General features: G+C 40.1%; 1 protein-coding gene and 1 pseudogene across 5 annotated transcripts in view; both read right to left on the reverse strand.

The window, feature by feature from the left end:
• Positions 1 to 264: 264 nt before the first annotated feature.
• mybpc1 (myosin binding protein C1) overlaps positions 265 to 17,454 on the reverse strand; it is a 38,576-nt gene continuing 21,386 nt past the window's right edge. For 3 of the 5 annotated variants that reach the window (XM_088347034.1, XM_088347033.1, XM_088347037.1), the window contains 21 exons: positions 16,289 to 16,455; positions 16,086 to 16,218; positions 15,448 to 15,462; positions 15,153 to 15,277; positions 14,965 to 15,070; positions 14,712 to 14,878; positions 14,459 to 14,624; positions 14,274 to 14,380; positions 14,057 to 14,193; positions 13,817 to 13,976; positions 13,621 to 13,725; positions 13,369 to 13,557; positions 12,731 to 12,865; positions 12,478 to 12,645; positions 12,289 to 12,377; positions 12,007 to 12,202; positions 11,790 to 11,929; positions 11,554 to 11,713; positions 8,791 to 8,927; positions 7,187 to 7,373; positions 265 to 934 (listed from right to left, as the gene is read on the reverse strand). In XM_088347034.1, the coding sequence (XP_088203160.1) occupies positions 837 to 934; positions 7,187 to 7,373; positions 8,791 to 8,927; positions 11,554 to 11,713; positions 11,790 to 11,929; positions 12,007 to 12,202; positions 12,289 to 12,377; positions 12,478 to 12,645; positions 12,731 to 12,865; positions 13,369 to 13,557; positions 13,621 to 13,725; positions 13,817 to 13,976; positions 14,057 to 14,193; positions 14,274 to 14,380; positions 14,459 to 14,624; positions 14,712 to 14,878; positions 14,965 to 15,070; positions 15,153 to 15,277; positions 15,448 to 15,462; positions 16,086 to 16,218; positions 16,289 to 16,455 (2,887 nt within the window). In that variant the 3' untranslated portion in view covers positions 265 to 836. Of the gene's footprint in view, positions 935 to 5,513; positions 5,553 to 7,186; positions 7,374 to 8,790; positions 8,928 to 11,553; positions 11,714 to 11,789; positions 11,930 to 12,006; positions 12,203 to 12,288; positions 12,378 to 12,477; positions 12,646 to 12,730; positions 12,866 to 13,368; positions 13,558 to 13,620; positions 13,726 to 13,816; positions 13,977 to 14,056; positions 14,194 to 14,273; positions 14,381 to 14,458; positions 14,625 to 14,711; positions 14,879 to 14,964; positions 15,071 to 15,152; positions 15,278 to 15,447; positions 15,463 to 16,085; positions 16,219 to 16,288; positions 16,456 to 17,454 lie in introns of all 5 variants that reach the window. The other 2 variants (XM_088347036.1, XM_088347035.1) reach the window with 2 other exon arrangements.
• Positions 8,018 to 8,154, reverse strand: LOC148357238 (U2 spliceosomal RNA; annotated as a pseudogene).

The following is a 17,454-nucleotide window of genomic DNA, read 5'->3' on the forward strand; positions in this document are numbered from 1 at the left end:
AGGTTCTTTAACACAACTACCTATCTGTTCTTCTCTATTCAACTGACTCAAATACTGCTCAGAAAATGTCAAATTCTTTGAAATACAACTTATTCTTTAAGTAATTGAAATAGTTACTTTCCCTGGTAACTTTGTTACTTTTACTATAGAGTAAATCAGTTACTAACTCAGTTACTTTTTAGAATAAATAGTAACTATAACCAATCAGTTTTTAAAGTAAAGTCTCCAAGACGGCTCTTTATATACTGTACCCAGAAAAAGTGCCATAGTAACTTAAAATTGCCATTTATTGTAATCCATGGGCCATAATTACAAAGGCATGCACATTTGACCGAGGTTCAGTTGTTGCTGAAGTCCCCAATATTATTCCAGAATAATGATTAGATTTCATGCTGAACCAACTACATTTCTTTCCCATCCACTTTGCCTTCTCCTTAAGATGATAAGTCATCAACACGTTCATTAATCCAACAGGTTGTTTTTTTTTCAGAGACACCATACAAAGAAAACAAATATTTTTTATACATGCCCTTGCAGCGCACCTCCACCCCCGACAAAAAGAAGGGTCCTAACTTTAATGTTTTTTTTTTCTAATTTAAGCAAAACAAAAAGAGCTGCTGACATGCATCCGAGCTGATTGAGTCGTACAAATCAAAACAGTGGGTTGGGTGACACAGCATGCCACACAAAGACCAGTGCATCCTTCTCCTCCCCTTCCACCTTTCCATCCCACATCCAACTCCAGGCTGCTGGCCTCCCGTCGTGGTTAGGTGGAGGTGAGAGAAGTGGGGCGTCACTCGTGGCAGCACATTTTGCAACTAAAGCTCAAATAGTCTCTACTTTTCTTGTTCGACAACTTTTGTCTCCGTCATGTACTTGTCAATCAGGTGGAGGGGCACACCACGTTGCATGAGTTCGTAGAAGGTGAACCCTCCTATGGCCAAAGTGGGGAACAAGAGGTGATATTTATGATCAGGTAAGGTGGAGCATTCAAAAGTAGTATCGATGTAAACAATATGGTCTTTGTCCTATATAAGTTCCCCCTTGAATTTGAGTATTGTTCACATTGAAAGTATCTTCCAAAAACTCTAATGAGCAGCAATAATGGGAGAAATGCACTTCAAGGTATTCCCAAACAGAAATACAGAGACTTCTCGCTTCTTTGCACTTCAGTTATCGCTTGTTTACTGCTTCGCGGATTTTGAAATAATTTTTCTCTATTGTCATTGCTATCAACCTATCGTGCATTTTGTTCTGAGCAGACAGCACACAGCAAATGCTAGAACAGGGGCAGGTTAGGGAGGGTTTATTGTGTTGGGTGGACGTGAATGTGTGCGCAACTTTGTTGTGATGTTGTAACTTAATGTGTACACCCTCTTAGGGTCTGACACACATCAAACGACAGGAGAGCCCCAACACAGGTTTTAACTGGGCACAGATGTGTCCACCACACACCTGTGCCCAATTATTCTGCACCCTTTTAAAAGGACATTTTAATCTGCACATGTTGGTTGAGTCCTTGTCTGTGTAATTTTCCATTTCATCTGCCATTGTCATCCTGGTTTACATTTTTATACCTAGCTTCATGACAGGTCAGTTTGTTTGTTTCTGGTTTCTTTGTTCCATGCGTTATTCCATTTACAGTTTCAGTTTTCTAGTTTAGACCTTTTCAGTTTTTTTTTGTTTTTGTTTCTGTTTTCTTGTTTGGACATTTTGTTAGTTGCTTTGTGCCCACTTCATTGTTGCGACTTTGATCCTGGTTTTTTATTAAATACAACCTTCTTTTCAAGAACCCTGTTTCTAGTTTCTGCCTCCCTCACATGGGTTCATCACCCCAACCTAAAACACCCACTCAAAACAAACTGCAAATGCACGACTACAACTAGCTTTGAGCGTCTCGTTACATTTAAAAGAACTTCATCGATTTAATCGGACTCTGAAATAGTCTCAAGAGTGCGAAGGAATGGTGATCATGAGCAGGTGCTCCGTGGATTAGTTTCAGCGTTGGGAGAGAAGATATTAGCAAGGCTGCAGGCCTGGCCTACTTCTATGGCTAAGCTAACAACTCTCATAAACCACCCATGCAGAGCCTGTATCTCACCAAGTCCAGATTTGTTACAGATGAACCAAATGACCTGGAGCTAACTCGTGTGAAACCGCAACATTCAAGATAGTTGTATTTTAATCATCCCGGAGACCTGGCTGAAGCCAAGGTTACCTGATGCCAGCGTGCAGCTAGCCAGACGCTGTCTAAATTGATTTCTTACACTGAAAGGAGAAGCCCTTCAATTTGGTATAATGACATATGACCATTCATTTAATTGCAATTCTATGTTGCGTGTTTGTATTTGTAGATCTATAGGTGTTATTTTGTTAGAGTTGCACACTCAGTTGGTGTCATTTCGTGGTAAGTTTGACTCTTAGGGGCTTTTATGAAGGGCTGTCGCTACTTAGCGGATATTCACTTTTCACGGGAGGTTCTGGTCCCCATTAACAGCAATAACTTAGGGATTACTGTATGTTGCAAAATATTACACGAGCTGGGTCCCTCGAGTAATTAAGGCTTTCAATTGACCCATCTTCTTTGGTGCAGAGCTGTGCCGTGATTAGAAGAACAGCACTCTTTCAAAAAGGCGAATTTCTTTAACACATCATGTGAGGTCAACGCTGAAACAGTAAGCGATAGTAGTAAACAGCAAATGCATACAACTCATATCTGCTTGGAATTAGGCAATTGGGGCTTTTTCTTTGTGTTTTTCACAACAAGTGTTGGGGTTGGTTTGATTTTGTCAGGGTATCTCTCTGCTCGCATCTTGGATCCCAAGGGATTTCCTGTTTTGTTTACTCACGGTTGGTGCTCTGGCTGTCCAATGTGCGTTGTTTGGACAGGTAGCCTGGCATTAGTGTCCGTTTTGCCGTGTCCCTTGCTTAATTTCTGGCATTGCTTACCCGTTAGCGTTTTGGATGCCAAGAGACCTTCTGCTTTGTTTCCTCGCGGATGGCGCTCTTTGGCTGTCTGGCGTTAGGACCGGGTTTGCCATGTTCCCAGGTTTTTTTTTTAATCCCTAGCTTGCTAGGTAAGCCTGACTGCTCACTGGGAGTTTTTTGGTTGGCCAGCTTCGCGTTTTCTCTGCCAAGGCTGCGGCTGGCTTTAGTTGATCGGTCCCGGTTAGCCTCCTATTGGAAACTCTCTGTGTGTTGTTTTTTGCCAGCTGGCCCCTTTTTGGCTGCCCGCCGTTTGTTGTACCATTACTGCATCCACCCGAGACACATCTAGCCATTCTCCACAAAATCTACTAACACTTCACTTAAAACACTAACCTCTTCGACTAATAAAAGGTAAAACAATATGGTGACTAGCTTGCCAGGATGCTGGTGTTTCTTTGATGACGTCACGGTTCTGGATGACAAATATAAAACATACTGTCCTCAAAATGAATTATATCAGTAAATAATTGTAATATACCAGTGAAATATTTATAGATATTTTTCAAAATACATGTACTATTTCCGCACATTTTGCATGTTTAAGAATTTGGGATAACCTTTAAAGTAAGAGTTTGTTTCAAAGTAAGACACACCATTCGTTTTCCAATGAAGATAAAGACTTCATGCTTGTTTATCTGTCTACAGTGGCATATGTTTAACTACTCTATTGGTCAATTTGTAATGACAACGCAACTTCGTTGTCTTTTCCAATAGCTAGTCTTTTCCCCACCATGTGCTACATCCAAGGCACATACTATATGTGAAAAACGAGACCCACAGGCCACATCTGGCTCGCAAGAAGGTTTTCTACAGCCCCTTAGATGATCTTGAGTCTTCATACACCAATGAGTCACATTTTTTACTGAACTATAGATTATGTCTTTCAAATTGTTGTTTTCGGTTAATGTTTGCACTTTATTTTATTGTATTTGTAAATAAAAAATAAGGCCTCAAATCTTTGAGATGTGTTTATCATGAATATAAACAAGCTCCAGGGGTTAGGGTTTTGAAAAATTAATGATCCCGACATTTTCAAGCAAAAGGTATAGTATTGGATCGGTATCGATCAATACAACCCTGTTTTATACAACCCTGTTTTACTCGGACCAGATCGATACCAAAATTCCCGGCATTGCCCACACCTACTACTCTGGAGCATGCAGAACAGCGGAAGATTCCATCAAATGTGAGTTTTTGAGTTTTTTTAAATGTATTTTTTTCTTTGATAGTTGATAGACCAATTTAATGTATTGTGAACAGAAGAAGAACTGACATAGGACAAAAGCTGAGGCGTTGCAAGTAAAGTACAGCCGCTTTGCCAAAATCAAAATCATCCAGCACAGATAAGATCCACAAAAATATGAACCAAAGAATACAGAAAATATAGCTCAGAGGTCAGGAACCTATGACTCAAGCCAAGTATGGCTCTTTTTATGTTTACATCAGGCTCAGAGACAAATTCGTTTGGTCTTTAGTTTAAGTGAAGTCAATTGTATTACACATTTAGCCAAACAAATGAAATCTTTTGCTCGGTACAGTATATATGGGGCACATTTTTAACCACACATTACAGTCGAGGTTTCACATCAACATACCCCCGTTTTGGCTGGAAGCTCTTTGAACAATGTATGTTCACTATTGAGACACTCTATAATGAAAACCCACAAAACAAAGTGTAAACAGTTAAAAACGCCAGCAAAACACTAATATCAATTTGATTGGGTGAGCGGTAGGGATGTCTCTTGCCCAGCGCCATCCGCGCCCAAGGTAAATAGTCATCGGTATCCTTGTTTGCAGTATTTGAGTCATTTTTACAACACAACATTGCTCGCACCATGAAATGACAGTCAAAATGAGCCTCAAACCCCTTGGTTACTGCAGGAAGGAGACACATATTAGGTTGTATATTTATATTGACATAGGACGGAGTCTGTGGCGTCATTATGATTTCATAGATTTAATCAAATCATCAAACGTCACTCAGTAAAAGTAAATTTGAGGGAAAAATTAGCTTTCGTCTGGAGAGCGGGTTTTGGCGGTTTTGTTGAATTTTGTCTTAGACATATGGTGTTGCTCTCTACCAAAAAAAAAAAAAAAAATCAAACGATTTTGCCTCCGTGGCTCTTTGAGTTGAAAAGGTTCCTGACCCATGCTATAGCTAATTTGCCATTCTGAAAGATAAAATAATTCGATGGCAGCCGTTAACAGAGAATAAATAAAATGGAGTCCCGTTTAGCAAGCAATTTACTCACCTTGTGTTGTCTGCACAAAACACGCAAGAGTCACAATATGGCAACCAGTGAAAAATTAAAAAAACAGACTTGTAAAGGAGTCCAGCTATGATGTTTCATGCATGTCCCGTCTCATTAAAACCGCCGGCGTACTCTCCAAGTGGAGGGGGCGTCCTGCTAAAGGCAATAGCGGCCAGTCCCAACCAACATCTCACAATTAGGAAAGCAGGCTTGACGGCGGGATGCATAATGAATGACATAAGCTTCATATGCCAGATCCATATGAAAGCTTACCTTATATGAGAAAAAACATTCATGATTCTTGAGTTTGGACTAGAGGGAGAGAGAAGAGAATCGGGGTTAACCAAAATGTTTACATGGGGTTATATGTGTGCACCAGAGGGTGTACTGCTGAGTGATTACTGATCTATTTTTATATGAGGAGTTAACAAGGAAAAGTGGCTGAGTTTTTAGGACAACGTCATCAAAGAAGTGATAATGGAACTTTTAAAGGTGAAATTTGACATGAAATGACATTTAATTGTGTACATTATTTGCTGGTGTCGTTATCTGACCCTTACCAATCTAACATTAGCGACTTCGAAATGCTAATGTTGGCCAAAACATTCAATGTTGTAATAATATACACATAAATGAAGTTAGCGTGAGGTTAACCATCTTTATTTCAAAGAAGAAGTCATTGTCAACCAATGAATACATGTATCTCAAAGTAGTTTTTTTCCAAATCCATGAAAGATCAGGGGAAAAACAACCAAAGTGGAGATATATGCTTTTCATTGTATTTGTTGCTCGGTTCTTTTTATGATTAAAGGCTCATTCATGTCTGTTGTATAGCAAACGCTCACCCTTTTACTTTCCTCACACCATTGCATAAGTTGAGTCAGTTGGTACTGCTCTAGCTATTAAATTTCATTATATATGACTGCAAACACAATGGTGTGTATTTGATCAGTCAGCACCTCCCTCTGATATTTAAAACTGTAATTTACCAAATCACCAATACAAGTGTTTCATTTAATCATTTAGTCAGTTTACTCGCCAATACGATACCTTGAAATAGTTTAGCATTGACATTGGGACAAGATTGGTTATTTTAGTATAATTAGATGATGAGCAGATTCTTTTTTCCAGTTAAAATGTTTACCATGCTTTGTGGGTGTGACTTATTTTCTCTGTTGTTGCCCTTCATAACTAGTGCATTTATGATTAAATATTTTACAAGGGCACACATTCATCATGGATCAGATTTCCATATTTTGCTCTAAAAATAATTAATATAATAAATCAAATCATTAAGTCCCCCTAGTGAAATTCACCCACTGAACTTTGGGGGGTACAGTCAGTGCTGTCGCAGCAGAGCATGCACCAAATGACCTATAGACAGCACTTGATAATCCCAGGCGGTCTCCCATCCAAGTAATAACCAGGCCTGACCCTGCTCAGTTTCCTAGGATCTGCCATCCTCAGGGTGGTATGGTCGTAAACAAGCATCCCACCAGATTGATGCGTTTGAATATAAAATGTACACAGTTTTCACCCTAGCAAAGACTACCCTCACACAGTTATTGGAGGTACTGCAGCTCAATCTCGTCCTTAATTTCAACCTGTGCGTGTAACAGATTTGGAGCATAAATGAGCCCTTAAACCACCGTGTCCATTGAAGGGTTTTAAGGATAACTGAAGTGTATTCATGAATATATAAGGAGATGTGCAGTAATTAAAAATTAGAAATGGTTATTTTAGCAACAAACAGGAAGAACAGATACTTACATGTCCTATCACGACAGACCTTAGGACTTAACGTGACACACATTTTAAAAATTTCGTTTTATCGGCCTCCCGGAGCACTTTTTTAAAATCATTGGGTAATTTTATAAATGGTTACTTTGGCAAACTTTACCAAGTGGTGCAAGGAGATTATGGCAGTCCGCTCTGTCCACACTTACCTTTGACCTCCAGCTTACACTCCACTTGAGCTTCCCCCAAGTCATTTATGGCTTTGCAGGTGTACATGCCGCCATCGTAGGGGCTGGGTTTCCTAATCTCCAGTGTACACACGCCTTGGTTGCTAAACATGCGGTAGCGCGGGTCATCTCCAATGATCATTTTGTTCTTCATCCAGGTGACTTTGGGCTAAAGCAGACAGATAAACATAGAATCGGGATTAATAGAGTTATTTATTCACTTTCCCTTTTTGATGTGTTACAGCAAGGGTCCTCAAACTTTTTACTGTGAAGGGAATAACCATTCGGATATCTTCAACACTATTAATGAAATCAATTGTAACCCAGAGCTTCTCAATTATTTTCTGTCACGCCTTTCTTCGGAAAAACGAATCCTCTCGCGCGCCCTATCTTTCTTTTTTTAACTGATCACATAATATTGGTGGGGAGAAAACAACAATTGCTTGATATTTGTGGTAACATGTCACCTCCGTCCATGCCAAATCTGCGCCTATCAGCACATTTTCTCTAAAGAAAAACTCGAGCATCTCATCAGTGTGATTGGGTTGTGATGTCTTTAAATGACAGACTGTGTGGTCTAGTGAAAGCTCTTTCATTTGCATTTACTTTTATTGGAGATGCAACGGCATTGACTGGTGGTGTTCTTCAGGATTTTTTCAATGAGGGGTTTTTAAGGGTTATTGATCTTTCTTCGTTATTCATTATCCATTATCGGTCAGTTCATAATACGCTACAAAGCCTAGGAGCCGGGACACTTACTCTCAGCCAAAAGGCCAAGCTAAGGTCCTAGCCCTAAAGTCTTGCTACGATCATTGCGAATGCACCGTTCCCGGAGGTACTGCAATACCGGGCCGATGCGTGGAGTGGACAGAGCAAGCTCATATTCCATCTCCGAAATGCAAAAATCAAAGATAGTGACTTCATAGAAAGTACACAAAAGGCCAAGCTAAGGATCTAGCATCAAAGCCTAATGTGTGTATGAGCTCATGAGCAAGGTGCTAGGGCTCCCATGATTTTATCTGCTAGGCCACTAGGGACACAAACGCAAGCCCACACAAATCCAGATCTACCGATCCCGGAGATACTGCAAGAAATGTGCCTTGGTGTTAAAAAACACTGGTGTAGATGACTCGTGAAAAGCCAGTAGATTTTATCTTGTTATCACACTATTTTTAGTCACAGTACTAGAGACGAATGTTAATTTTGTTGTGTGTTTAAAATTTTACAATAACAATAAATTTGTCACATTTATTGTCAATGCAACCTGTGAATCAGATAACGAAATTAACATTCGTTTCTGTTACAGTGCCTTAAGATAGTGTGATGAATACAAAAAAACCCCAAAGCCTTTATAAACGGCATCTGTATAACTGGTAGTCCAGTGGTAAGAGTTTAGTACTCTCAATTTCGTGACCCTTGTTTGTATCCTTCATAACGAAAAATGTGCACAAAGAGTTCTTGTTTTTGGTAGAAAAAAGTCAGGTCTACAAGAATAAATATGGTTTGTGAAAAAAAAATGCTCTCTGGTTTTGTTCAGTGGGCAATAGTCTTGCGGCCCACTGTGTTACAGCTTGTCCCGTTCCTACCTTAGGGTTGGCACGCACGCTGCAGTTGAGAGTGGTGTTGTAGCCGGCAATGCCAAATGTATTGATGAGCGGCTGCGTGAAAGTTGGGGCCTCGTTGAAGTTGTGGTCGTTGAACTCAAAGATTTTCATCTTCATGTCTGTGGGTGAAAAAGTAAGGTAGGCAGTTGTCTGTCAGTGTCAGTACGTCTGGGGAGGGAGGGGGAGATTGGTACTTGAAAGCAGTGACGTGCGGTGAGGTTTGTGTCTTGTGAGGCACAATCAGCAAATAAATTAACCTACATCTTATTCATAATTATATTGGCAGATTAAGAAAGCAATATATTAACTGAATCGCTGTTATTACTATTAATTTATTTGGTCATCTTAGGGACATCCATTTTTACCGACTGTACCGGGGGGGGGGTGTTACAGTCAGTGCTGTTTCAGTAGAGTGTGCAACTTATGACCGATTTACAGCACCTGGTATTCCCAGGCGGTCTTCCATCCAAGTACTAGTAATATATCTAATCCTATTGTTTGGGGTGGAGTTGTGCCCTAAATCACAATTAATTGTCTAACTATAGCCCACTGCCACGAGGGGAGAGAATTGCGTGCCTCACTCTGCATCTGCAAATGCTTAGCGCAGTAATAAGTTACATACTGCTACTTTGGATAAAACAAAAAACATCAATAGAGAGGTAATCATCCCTTATGAAAAAAGTCCATGCAATTAGAAAAAAATACTGGATGGCTTGACTTGCTGTTAGCTTGCTAATACTATCACTAATTCTATTATTTGGGGATGAGGTGTGCACCAAATCAGAATCCTGGTCTCATTATCGCCATCTGCCATGAATCAAAATTATTGCGTGCTTCACTCTGCAGACGCTCAATTCAGTAATACATTACATACTGTTACTTTTGAATGAATCACCAAAAAATAGTTAATCCTCCATTATGAGAGAAGTCGCTACAACAAGAAAAAATTACTAAATGGCTTGACTTGCTGTTAGCCAGCTAATACTATCACTAATTCTGTTTTTGGGGGATTAGGTGTGAATATAAATAAAGTAAATTCTAATATTAATATATTTAATATAAAAATATAGGGATCTTGCGCATTCACTTACAGTGCCACAAAAAAGTATTTGCCTCCTTCCTGAATTCTGTGTTTTTTGCATACACATCACTCACATAAGTTTCAGATCATAACACCAATTTTAATATCACACAAAAAGATAGCACAAGGCAAATATAAAATGCAGTTTTGAAATTTTTCCTCCATTTTTCCGCCCAATGTGAAAAAGTCAATGCCCCCCCTTTGAAGTAACTGTGACTAACCACAGTTTTAGGAAAGCTGAGTTCAATTTCACGGGCCACACCCAAAATTCATTGCCACTGCCTGTGTTTTATTAAGAAATCACTTAAATTGAACCTGCTACATAAACTGGAGTAGGATACAAAATCTCAAGAACACAATTCACATGCCACAATCCCGAAATGTTCCAGAAGAAATTGGGGGGAAAAAATCTATCAATCCGGAAAAGGTCAAAAAGCTGCAGGGCTCAGCAAACCACTGTCAGACCCATTATCCACCAATAGAGAAAACTGGGAACTGTGGCAAACTTTTCCGGGAGTGGTCGGCCAACTATGATTACTCCTTAAGTGCAAGGAAGGCTCGTCCAGGAGGTTGCAAAATGATCTCAAAAAACATCCAAGGAACTGCAGGCCTCGCTGGTCTCAGTTAAGGTCAGTGTTCAAGACTCCACTCTAAGAAAGAAACTGGCCAAAAATGGCATCCATGGAAGAGTTCCCAGGCAAAAACCACTGCTGTCACAAAATAACGCAAAGAGTCCTTTCACATTTGCCAAAAAACATTTTGATTATCCTCAAGACTTGTGAAGACACATTCTGTTGACTGATAAGTCAGAAAATTAACTTTTTGGAAGGTGTGCAGCCAGTTATCTCTGGTGTGAAAATGGCAGAGAATTTGACAAAAAGATCATGATGCCCCCAGTAAAGTATGGTAGTTACTGTGTGATGCATCTGCTTTGCTACATCAGGACCAGAATAACTTTCTGTGGTTGACAGAATAATGATTTCTGGTGTTTACCAGAAGATCTTGAAGGAGAGCATTCGGCCATCAGTTTGTGCCCGCAGCAGGACAACGATCCGAAACACACCAGCAAGTCCACCTCTGAAAGTCTCGAAAAAACAACAACAAAAAGAAGCTTCTGGAGTGGCCAAGTCAAAGTATGGATTTTAATCCAATTGAGATACTGTGGGGTGACCTTCAAACGGGCAGTTCATGCTATAAAATCCCCCAATATGACAGAATTGAAACAATTTTGTGAAAAAGAGTGGACCAAAACTCCTCCACAGCTTTGTGTAAAATCATTACCAATTATCGTAATTGTTTGATTTCTGTAATCGCTGCCAAAGTTGACCCAACTCACTATTAGGATTTGGGTGCAATTTCATTTTCTCGTAGGGCCAAATAGGTTTTGATTTATTTTTGTTCTTCAATAAATGTAATCAACATTTTAAAACTGCATTTTGTATTTTTTCAGGTGTTCTCTGTGTGATATTAAAATTAAATTGACGATCTAAAACCTCTGTGAGTGATAGATATGCAAAAATGACAGACATTTGGAAGGGGGCGAAATACCTTTTCACAGCACTGTATGTGTGTACTTTTTCCTATATAGATCATTTCCTCTTCCAAGCTTATTCAACTGTCCTACAAAACCCCTCCATATATTAAAGAGAAGTTTTGACTCATACCTTCTTTGACGATGAGGGCACTTTTCTTGGTTTGGGTGGCCGACTCACTAAGACCACACATGTTTTCAGAAAACACTCTGAAGTAGTACTCGTTACCGACCACTAGTTCGGTGATGGCGATGGAGCAACGATGATAGTGCTCAATGCATGTGTACCATTCCTACATGAGCAACATTCAAAATGTGTAACTGTGACAAAAATAACATTTTGTAGATTAGCTTATATTCATTGTTTACCATTGTCTTCTTGTCGGCTTTTTGAACGGTGTAACCTGTAATTGCAGCATTGCCATTATCGCTGGGGGCGGTCCAGGACAAAGATACATTTTCTCCCCAGACATCTTCAATTGTCACCATCTGGGGAGGCCCGGGGAGGTCTAACAGTGTGAAAATGGAAAAAATCAGCTGAATGTTTATCCGTCAAATCGAAATTTACTCTTTGCATTCCCTTCACCTATGATCTGTATGTCCATGTCAGCCGAGTCCACATAGCTTTCCACCTCTACCCTCATTTGATATTTCCCGGAGTGACTACGCTCAGCTTTACGGATAAAGATGATGCTGTCGCTGTCTGTGTTCCTGATGCTAACATGGGCAGGATCTATAGGTTGACCGTCCTTCAGCCAAGTGACCTTTGGTCTCGGTTTGCCCTATGTGTAGATTAGCATAAGAAAAGTGAATGAAACAAATTCAGTGATGAGGTAAAACAGCAACTTGAACAGTGAGTGCGCCTTACCATGAATGGCACGACAAGGTTGACCGTTTCCCCAACCCTTCGAGTGTAAGTCTGCTTCAGGTGCCGGGGAACACGAATCTTGGGTTGTTCTTAAAAACAATGAATATACCAAAATGAAAAACACAAATTATCTTTCCATGGCTTCAATAACGAGTTGTTTTGTTTTCTACCAGCACATTTTTTTCTTACCAATAACCTCCCTTACAAGAACCGCATGTTGAGTATTCCGTGGGGCACTAGCTCCCGCAGCATTGACAGCCTTGACTCGGATAAAGACTTTAGTATCAGGTTTCAGGCCGGTGATTGTGTATCTGGTCTTTTCTATAAGTTCAGTATTGGCTGGTACCCATTCTTCAGCTGTCAGCAAAGAAACATTGTGTCTTTCTCAAATGTAATCAAGGACATACTGAAAGATTGTTTTTAGATGAGAAGTCTTTCTTACATCCTTCAAGGCAGTACTCGACTAAATAGCCGTCAAGACCAGCAGCTCCGATAGTTTCTGGAGGACGCCACTTGACGGTCACAGTTGTGTCAGTCACGTCATCGACGACCAGCATTGTTGGCTCACTGGTCACAGCTTGCAGGATGCAAATATAGTTTGTCAGACATTTCTTTTGGGACCACATGCGTGAACAAGATCAACACGCAAACCAATGAGCAAGGCACCTCACTGTCTGGCAACCTCTGATCTCTGCCCATTCTTTACTCGGAATCGTTTCACTCTTAGCGAACTCTCATGGACCTAATCTCCTAAACCTATAATCCGCAGATGGTTTGGCAGTCATTATAAAGACATTTTTAATATCTTCTAAAGCTCCTGCGTGGCCAGTAAAAGTCTTAGTTACATGCTTTGGATGGTGGTGAAACGGGAGGCAACAGCTGTGTGCCTGAGTTACAAGGGCACACCACACACTTATATTAAATTGTGAACTCTTCCCAAAAAAATGACAACCCCTTAAGACACATTACATACTGGTGAAGTGACATTGTTGTGTTCGGATGAAGCACATAGCAAAGTGTCAGTGGAAAGCATACCTATTGTCATGGAAGGGATTTGAAAGGATAATTTGTATGACTCACCAAGTGGGGTAAAAGCTTTGGATGGTTCACTGGGCTTGGACACACCAATAGCATTGACTGCAAATATCCGCACCTCATATGGCACACCTTCAATCATCTTTTTGGGCTCATATGTTGTCTCTTTGATCAGGTCAAAGTTAATTCTCATCCACCGTGAACTCTGCTTCTTTTTTCTCTCAATATAGTAGCCTGTTGAAGAAATGTCATTTTTTTCGCACAGTAAATATATGGGATAAGTATTTTCACAGTTACCTAAAATTGGTGAGCCCCCATCATATTTGGGTGCCTCCCATGTCATAGAGCACCAATCGCCACCAACCACAGGGACCAGAGGAGCATCTGGAGAATCTGGGATGTCTGCAGTAAAAGAAAACTGGTTGAAGGTGAAGATATTCTTTAAAATGACACAAGACGCATCTTTTTTAATTTGGGTTGAGTCATGTCTTACCTACAACCTTCAATTTGATGCATGCAGAGGCCTCACCAGCCTCGTTTTGAAGAACCAGTTTATAGTTGCCTGAGTCTTCCCGCTCTGTTATGTCAATTGTTAGGCTAGTCTGGTCTACATATGTTTCAGCCCGGACACGATTACCCGACTCAACAATAACCTGAGGTAGAAATGTTTAAGCCCTTATTCTCAAATCACTTGAGGTACAACTCATGCTTCCAACTTAAATGAGATACTGACCCTTTCACCTTTCATCCACACCACCTTGGGCGCTGGTTCCCCACTGATGGGGATCTCCAAGCGCATTTTGTTTCCAGCTACAACTGTCACTGTGTTGTCAATGAAGTTCAAACCCTCCAGGTGCACCTTAGGAGGATCTACAGAAAATTATAAGATAAATTAGATTTGTATTTTATTTGTGTGCAATTTTAAGTCAGTAAGTTTTATTGGAACGCACCTATGACATTGACCTTAGCAGATAAACTGTGTGAGTAGCCCTCAGGTACAAACGTGTAATCACCGGCATCGTGAAGAGTGGCCGATTCAATTGAGAGTTCATGATATCTGCAAAAAAATCCCCAATTTAGTGAACATTAAAATCTTATGTGTATACATTTCTTAAGCCTATCAATAAAGTCATACTTATTTTTGTGTACAATTTTGATGCGGTCAGTTTCTTGGATCAGCTGCCCATTTCGATACCATCGGCCTGGGACGTTTCCTGGAGAGATCTCACATTGTAGCTTGAGAGGTTTGCCCAGATTTACTTTTGTATCTTGTAAATCTTGATGGATCTTCAGTGGTTTCACTGTTGACCAATGTTAATTCAATCTTACAGACAAACAAAGCCATTCAAAGATAACAGCATGTGAAGTGAACATCTGTCTATACATACAGTCAACCTGCACGTGGGCTTCCGAGGAGCCACCAGAAGCCATGATTGAGTAAGTTCCAGTATCTTCCAGGGATGCGTCGTCAATTACCAGGTAATGTTTCGTTCCTTCACATTTGACTCGATACCTGGATCGAACCCCTGTTGGAATCTCAACTCCGTTCTTCATCCTGAAATAAAACTGGGCATTTGTGTGGTTCTGGAAAAAGTAAATTTCATCGTTGTTCTCTTTTGTTTTTTTACATTGTTGTCTTACCATTTGACCGGGGCGCCCTCTTCAGTCACCTCACATTCCAACTCAATCTTCTCATTCACTGTGGTTGTGACAGGCTCAAGACCTTTAACCATCTTGACAGGTAATTCTGTATTCAAATGTTAAAAGGGGTGAAGAGAAAACTGTTCACCATTTATTTATATTCTACATGAAAGTTTTACTTGACCTACCTTTGACAAACAATTCTGTGGAGCACTTTTCATCTCCTGCCGCCACAGAATAAGCTGCATCATCGTTAAGAGCACAGTTGTTGATGACCAGGATCCTTTGTGTGCCCTTGTGCTCAAATATGTACCTAATCATGAACCCATTAATTAGCTTTTCTCAATTCAATTATTTTACCATCTCTGTTCTTAAGAGATGTGTATAATGTTTTTAGCATGCATCATGCACATCAAACCAGACAAGAGATAACTCTGCAACACTGAACATGAAATAGGTAGTTTGACAGACAAATCAACTTACTTTCTTACACTTTGACTTAAGGTGCAGAGCCAGAACACGACCAGAGCACACGGAGTGTGCACGAAGGAATTATTGCAGACAGGAAGGAGCATCATGACATGGCATGACAAATAGACATAGACAGAGAGACATCATGCCTGAGGTTGTAGTCAACCAGAAAGTTACAGGAAGTTCTGGCGATGAAACCAGAACACAGCAATAGCCTCCCAAATGGCTTTAGCTTGGTATGGCTTTGATATTGAATCCAAATAAGGTGTCTTTTCAAGTATGCAGTCATGGGTGCATATTTGAAGTGATTTAAGTTCACTTTCAAGAAATGCATTTCATTAAAAATCACATTGTTCTCAAAATCTCCCTTTAACCAATGCCATACTTATTAAAGACCTGTATGGGAGTTATCACTTTTCCCCCCGTATACAGGCATACAAGAAGCAAATAAATACCACAGTTCACTATCACTCAAATGTAGCTCTGCAATTGTGGAAAATAATAAGAGCCACATTGAAGTCGAGAAGAAGTCAGTGAGACAACATATCTAGAATGACATCTCCACAAATGAATGGCATCATATATAATGTGCTTCATTTGTGTGTAAGGCTGATAGCATTTAAGAGCCAGCAGTCGACATTGGCACATACTTGGGACTTGGACGGATCTCTTGTCCATTTTTGTACCACTTCAGGTCAACAGTGGGGTCAGTAAGATCAACAACAAGGCGGATTTTGCCTCCCTTGTCCACCTGATATGCAGGATCCAGTTTCTTTGCAAAAGCTGCAAGATGACACATTTATGTGATCATTGTTGTTTCTGTAATTACAAAGGTGCAAATGCTCTACTTTACCTTCGCTCTTTTTTTCCTCTTTGGGAATCTTCTTCATTCTGCGCAACAGGCCTCTCAGATCTGTAATGCCGTACATGAAGGCGATCTTCTCATATTGATCCGGACGGGCGTTCTTCAGGATCTCCCACACGTCCACCTCTGGAGTGTCATCCTGCTGTTTGTGTTCCCTGGTGGTGTTGGATATTGTGTGAGGACTAGAGTTATAGTGGTGTTTGTAACATGTCTTGAGGTATTCTAACTAAGACAAAAATTGATAACAATACAATTGCCTAATTTCCTCAGGATACTTCAAACAAAGGGAAGGGCTTCATGCACATTCTACATTAAGTCTATAGAGAACTTAAATTTTTGCCCTACAGCTGTAAAAAGGATCAAATAAAAGCTTGTCGGTGCCTGCTTACATGTTGCTATAAAGATAGAATTTGAAACACTTTTTCTCAAATAGATCATGCAACCTTACTTCTTTTCAGAATCTAGCTACTTTATTTTACTCTGCAACAAAAATTGTTTGACTGATTTTTGCTCCTTCCCTTCTTTTCCTTATGCTAGTTCACTTGATACAGGCAGCAAAGCTCGTATAAAAAAAATATATTGAAGGTGGTTTTTCGGGTTAGATTTGTAAAAACAATGACCTGCATGTGGGCGGTGTTAGAACAGTAGTTAGAAGAACACTCAATTCAATTCATTCATTGTGGACGTTCTTCCAAATTTTAGAAAGTTAGCAAGGTAAAAAGCATCCCCAAACGTTATTTCATTCTTTCCTTCTGTTTACTTTCAGTCAAACATAATGCGGAAAGTCGAAATAAACATGGCGGTACTGTATTTGCCTTGTATTTCTCACTAGAAATAGAATGACAATGTAGCGATAACACTATTTTAGCGCATCATTTCTCTGGCTCCGTAGCACATCTTTACCAATGAAAAACGGTGCTTCAATACCATTTCCATTGTTACCGACAGCAAACGGGAACCGTTCAGAATGTGGCCTTTAAATAAAGTGTTACCAAGCTACTGTACGCCATCACTCTTTGCTAGCCTCCCATCATGCTGGGGACTCTACAAGATTACAGTACTCACCTGAAGTAAGGTCTAATGCTTTTAATACCTATGGATTTCACTCTACTAACCTTTGATTTCTGAATAGGTAGGGGAGAAAAAGAGACAAG

Source organism: Urocampus carinirostris, chromosome 11 (assembly GCF_059441175.1).
Source record: "Urocampus carinirostris isolate Australia breed hairy pipefish chromosome 11, RoL_Ucar_1.0, whole genome shotgun sequence".
In the NCBI taxonomy this organism is placed as follows: domain Eukaryota; kingdom Metazoa; phylum Chordata; class Actinopteri; order Syngnathiformes; family Syngnathidae; genus Urocampus; species Urocampus carinirostris.